The sequence below is a fragment of the Hippocampus comes genome, unplaced genomic scaffold, assembly GCF_001891065.2.
Source record: "Hippocampus comes isolate QL1 unplaced genomic scaffold, H_comes_QL1_v1.1 scaffold257, whole genome shotgun sequence".
Classification (NCBI taxonomy): Eukaryota; Metazoa; Chordata; class Actinopteri; order Syngnathiformes; family Syngnathidae; genus Hippocampus; species Hippocampus comes.
Window position 1 is genome coordinate 218,717 of NW_017804972.1, and position 6,108 is coordinate 224,824.

Genomic DNA, 6,108 nt, shown 5'->3' on the forward strand with positions numbered 1-6,108 from the left:
GTGCCTTGAATAATATCGGCTTTTTTCATTCATGTTATGGGTATTTTTATACAAAGGAAATTTTTTTGTGACTGTTGAACATTAAAGTTTACTGACATAGCCATAAAAAAATGTTGCTTTATTTATCTGACCGTATTGGAATGTATTTGTTAGGTTTTCAGTCAATTAAATTTGGTTCAATAAACAATATGTGGTTATTTTTAAAATTTTCAATGAACATTCGATCAGTCCGGCCCTCGGCTTGCAGCAAAAATTTTTATCTGGCCCTCCGTCCATTTGACTTTGACACCCCTGCCCTAAGGGAATACATACAATTTATTTATATAGAGCCTTCACAACCGCTGCAGCTGTAACAATGAGAACTGGTCACAAAGACGGACATGAAACATATACAGTAAATACAAATGGCATTACAAAACAACAAATGAAAGACAAAAGTTCTGAACAAAATTGACTCAACAAAGAGGCACACAAACGTCCTGGGCTCACATGTACAAGGGGCTAAATATCAGTCTTGCTTGTCTCCTTCCTTCGTTTAGTCAGTAGTTAACTATGCTTTTGGTATTATCTTTATTTCATATTGGCTGTGCAGAGCTCACAAAGTAGTTGTCTGTCTGAGTGTGTGTTGGCAAATGCACATGTCAATTAGTGTCGGGCAGAACACTTTTCGGTTACAATTGGTTCATGTTTATAATCACCACTAGATGGGATCAGAACACTAACAGGGAAACAACTCAATGGGGAATATCAAGAGATTGACAGCCTCTTTATATTAAGCGTATCGGATTATAGGGCGGCTTTTGAGAAAATTGAATACTTTTCGGTGTGCCTTATAGTGCGGAAAATACGGTATTTCCCTAAACACTGTGCCACGAGATGTTTTTTTGCTGCACGTCACGGATGCGAGGCTTTCACAATAGTCGCATTTGTTTTTGTAATGTGAATGAATACAAAAAAAAAATAAGATCAGCAGTGTGAACCCAAATAGTGGGTGCTAAATTTGCCGTTCAGCACATCTAATACAGCGGTCCCCAACCTTTATTGCACCACAGACTGATTTCACATGAAGACATCCAGTAATTTGACTGACACACAGGGAAACAAAACCAAAAATAGAAAGCTTTTCTCTTCAAACTAGTGCCATGACATCCAAGTAGTTTCCCACAAGGACTTGAGGCATTCTGCTTTTGTAATTAAGTTGACCAACCCAAATTAAGGCAGATAGTGCCAAATACAACTGTGGCAAATTGGGTAGGTAGAGTGAAGTGGAAAAGGGGCTTTACACGTACTGAAAATAAAACACTTAGAGAGCACTTACATCCAGTTTAAGCATCTGTCCAATAATGATCTCGAGCACGTCTCGTCGAATGGTTGGTAGGTACGAAGTCACAGTCAGAAGGTTGTGGACGTAACACTCCTGCAGAGAGAAAAAATAAGAATAATTTGCCACACGGACTTAGGCTTTGGAAGTGAAGGTTAGCTGTTGAAGGAGAAAATGACTTCAATGATCTCTGCAAACTGTTCCGAAAAGATAATCGGTTTATGAGCATACTGTCATACATAAATGTACACTGTGATCTCTACGTTACCAAATACAAAAAGAGGAATAAATTCTGTGTCGTAGGGCCAGAAATGGTTATGGTAGGGGGAGGGAGGGTTAGGCTGATGCCAATACTGTATTTTGCAGAGAATGCTGGTAACCGTTTAATCGTCGGTGTAATTTAAAATATAACTAATTAAAAAACACTTACTTTAACACAACAATGATATGAATTAAAGGCAGAACATTTGACTGTTTTATAATCCTGTGTCTGGAACTATTTAACTTTAAAACTTTTTTTTTGGCGGGGAGGGGGCTTAACAATTATAGGACTCTTTTTTAAATGTCCTTATTTTTGTCTTTTGTTGTAATGTGTTAATGTGTATAAAAATTAAAAATAAAATTAAGCGGCAAAAATCTGTCTATTTTTGCCCATTCTAAATGACCTACTAGCGGCGGCCGATTAAATCAGCCGAGCGGAAATATGCACTGTATTTTTCAGTCTCTTACCAGAGTTCTGGAGGACTTTTGAACGAAAGGAAAGCTGTCTTGCAAAATAGGCACCAAAAAGTGACTCGTTCTGAGAGAAGGAAGAGCAGAACATGAAGCACTAAACCAGAGGCAACGAGCTCGAAGCTTTCAACATGACAAAATGTGCTCAAACCTGAATGAATAACATACAGGCAAAAGAACGTACGAAATGACTTACGATGGGACATATCTGGTGATGAGCTGCAAAGCCTGATGGCACTGGCTGAAATTTCTGGGAAGATCTACAAAAGTTATTGTACAGCCAAGTGTCAATTCAGTCAGGAAAAAAAAAGCTTTTTGCAAAATCTCTACTATTGGTCTGTCCACATGAATGGGTGTTATTTTTACACAAAATATTGACCAATCGAAGGTGAAAATGTCTCAATCTCTTTGATAATGCAATGTTAATGGTTGAACAAGCATGCGATTTTGGGGGTCTCCTTCGAAATGACAACTTTGGAAGTACAGTACATGGTGTTGGCCCGACGGCAACAATATGTATGAAATATAATTAGTTTGAAAGAACCATCTTCCACTCCTCCGGTGTTTCTGCCTTTTTACTAAACTTATTGAAATGTGTGAATCTGCAAACAAGGATGAGTTAAATTTGGGGGAAAAAATACACTTTATTATCAAATTAATAAACAAGAGTAAAAGAGTACTAAAGCAATGGCACACACAATTTACGGCTTGCAGGGAAGCATAAAACTACAAATGTGAAAACAGAAATAGTGTCAATGTACATGTAATGTTTATAGCTATAGGGTACATGTTTTGGGATTTTTCACCAGCTTCATCATCTGGAGGTCCTTCACCCACCCCTTGGTTGACTGCACATGAGAGACTAACGAATAATAATTTTAAAGCGAAAATATGCCACGCACACAAAGGAAGCAGGAGGTCAGGATCACTGCTCCACTCTGTATTTGGAATTTTGTAGTGATCCAAACTATTTATAACTTGTATTTTTGCAAATAATCCGTCTCTAGTTTCGCAGTCTAGCGTGTCCTGATAAAATCTCACCAGTGTCTTGCATTTCAACATGTTTTTGACTCACAAAGAAATGTGACTAATACACAGCCTTGACAGTGAGCCTTTGACATTCGCTGTGGCTGCCAAAATGGTGAATGATGACACGATGCCCGAGCACCTTTCCGCAACACTGAGACCTGGGTGTGCTCTTTAACCAGAGATGAAAGTGGACTTTTCTGAAAATTCCGGAATAAATAAATAAATAAAGGTGTGTGTGTGTGTGTGTGTGTGTGTGTGTGTGTGTGTGTGTGTGTATATATATATATATACACACACACACACATACATACACACACGCACGCACGCACGCACACGCACTTGGCCGATCACGCATGAATTAGTTTACACAAAACGCAATTCAAATACTCGACATTCAATGATTAATCTTCCTTTTGTATTCACACGTGTACCCTTTGTGGCTTCCGTTCGGGCCGAAATTTCGAAATCTCCAAGATATGGCGAGGCCATGAGAATGCGAGGCAAGGGTATTACTGTTGTGGCGACGCCACTCAAGCTAAGCGAGCCTCAGCAGTTGATAGTCCGCTGCTCTCTGCTGTGCGTGGTTCAGCGCGAACATGTACGCAAGCGCGTCTTTTGATTTCAACCAATCAGCGTCGACGCAAATGACGTCACACACGACAACAGCTAAGCTAAGTTAGCCGAGACGACACTCGAAGTCGGACGGACACGATTTTCTGCCAATCTGTGTTTTTCCCTTTTGGCCAAATACATTTTTTACTACAACTGTCTTGTTGACGGCGTCTTTTATTCGTTCCACTGGGGTTTAGCAGGTGTGTTTATAAAGAGACGAAAATTGTTTGGGGACTATCCCCCACGTTCTAGTTGAGATGGTATAACCCAAGAGGCAAAATGACGCTCGCTACTGTTGTTGCGAGTTGCCATTCGTTCTACTAAACCATTAGTCAAACGCCATCATGTCTTCTGTCGCTATTACACAAACAAAAATCTCTTTACCGTTACTAGTGTTAGTGCCTCAATATGGCTACGCTCATGAAAGCAATACAACGAACTCAAACGCGTCTTCGTTCAATGTTGTCAACTAATATCCGGATTAATTTTATTATTTATTTTATTTTCCTCAATTCTCCGGAGAAATTTTCATAAAAATTTAAAAAACCCGGAATTCCGGGAAAATCCGGAGGACTTTCATCTCTGTTTAACGGTCATTTCTCATGCCCTGCTGTGTTGAAAGCAATTGGCGCTATCGAACAAGTAGTAGAGCTGTCCCAGACACTTGTTAGTCATCGAATTATCTGATTGCAGCACGTTGTGTCCCAATCCCCAATTTTGCGAGATCTACAAAAGCGGCTTCCATTGTCTAAAATAATAATAATAGTAATAATGTCATAAGCCTAAACATAAATAAATTTCATTGAAAAGTATCATAAAGGACACATACTTTCATCGTCATCATCTGAATCTGAGATCTCGACTCCTCCTTCACAGATCGCAACTTTTTCTGGAAATAAACACGTACAGATTATTCCTCAAGACACAGTGGTGTTAGACGAAATAAACTAGCGTGACAAGGTAGAAACCTACTCGGTGTAAAGTGGGAGATGACCATTTTGAGACATGCACATAGGAAGACCGTCTGTGCCGACACCAGATTACTGAGGAAAGCCATGTACTCCTCCACCACTGCTTGGCTCCGACCCACCCAGGGAACCCTCTGCAAAATCCACACCAACAGGACAAGTTTCAACATAATTTCAATACTGTATTAGGTCAATGAGAATTAAATGAATACAGTTGCGCAATTAAGATATCCTTTATTTGTTCCACAATGGGGAAATTTACAGTCCACAGCAGCAAGATAATGGGTAGAAAGAAGAAAGAAGAAAAGAAAACAAACACCGTTCAATTAAGTGCAATATAAATACAGATATGGATAAGGTCGCAGTGCTATTTACAATTGTCTTCCACATCATTTTATTTTTTATTCAGCAGCCTGACAGCAGTCGGTAGGAACGAGCGGCGGTATCTCTCCTTCTTGCAGCGCGGGTGTAAGGGTCTCTGGCTGAAGGAGCTACCTAGTGCTGTCAGGGCAGGCTGGAGGGGGTGGGAGGGACTGTCCATCATAGCTTTTAGCTTAGTTAGCATCCTCCTGTTGCCCACCTCCTCCAGAGTGTCTAGGGAGCAGCCCAGGACAGAACTGGCCTTCCTGACCAGTCACTCCAGCCTCTTTCTGTCCCGGGCCGAGATGCTGCCTGACCAGCAGACAATGCCATAATGGATGGCCGAGGCCACCACCGAGTTATAGAAAGTAAAAAACAATACTGACTAAGATAGTATAGATGAGTTGTTCATGGTCTTTGGTGAGCTGAGCGACACAATTCCGAAATTCTTGTAGCCATGTAATAATCTGTGCGTCCTATGAGGAGAGAGAACGTACACGAAGCTGTGACAAACTGCCATCATAACAATGACTACAGTGCTTCTTGAATACGCTTTACCTTTATCTCAGGGTCCGCCAGCTGATGCTTCAGCAGTTCATAGTCACTCAAGTCTCCCTTCACACAAATATAAAAATAGTTTCTCACGCACGGATTCCGACAGACAGAATCAGAATATCAGGACATAGAGGCATTTCAAAAGCCACACTGAGTTGAAACGTATCACTCACCCGTTTATACTTGGCTAAAGTTTCCACAACACTACCGCCAAATCTGACCGTCTTCAAAGGCGGAGAGTTCAGAAAATCCCGATCTTCTATCTCCATGCTTTCAAGATAAATGAAGGCTTAGCGATGCAGGGTTAGCTTCTCGAATGCGTATTTTACGGAGGCCGGAATAAATCATGACACGGTTTCGTGAATAACGTTAAAGCAAAAAACTGTTAATCTGCGAATAATCATATTTGTTGCCAATGGAAAGTATGTACTACATTCCGAAGGTAAACGTCTTGCATAAAAGTAAACAACCACATGGACAATTCCTCTCCACATCCGAGAGCTTCTTCTTCTGATACTATTAGCGTGTCCT

The 6,108-nt window shown here is 40.5% G+C and overlaps 1 protein-coding gene across 1 annotated transcript in view; it reads right to left on the reverse strand.

Annotated features, from left to right (window-relative positions):
* rrn3 (RRN3 homolog, RNA polymerase I transcription factor) overlaps positions 1-6,108 on the reverse strand; it is a 23,100-nt gene extending 16,992 nt beyond the window's left edge. The window contains exons 1-8 of the mRNA XM_019892309.1: positions 5,751-6,108; positions 5,581-5,637; positions 5,409-5,498; positions 4,667-4,796; positions 4,524-4,583; positions 2,250-2,313; positions 2,051-2,120; positions 1,319-1,417 (exon numbers count right to left, since the gene is read on the reverse strand). Coding sequence (XP_019747868.1) covers positions 1,319-1,417; positions 2,051-2,120; positions 2,250-2,313; positions 4,524-4,583; positions 4,667-4,796; positions 5,409-5,498; positions 5,581-5,637; positions 5,751-5,846 — 666 coding nt within the window. The 5' untranslated portion in view covers positions 5,847-6,108. The remainder of the gene's footprint in view (positions 1-1,318; positions 1,418-2,050; positions 2,121-2,249; positions 2,314-4,523; positions 4,584-4,666; positions 4,797-5,408; positions 5,499-5,580; positions 5,638-5,750) is intronic.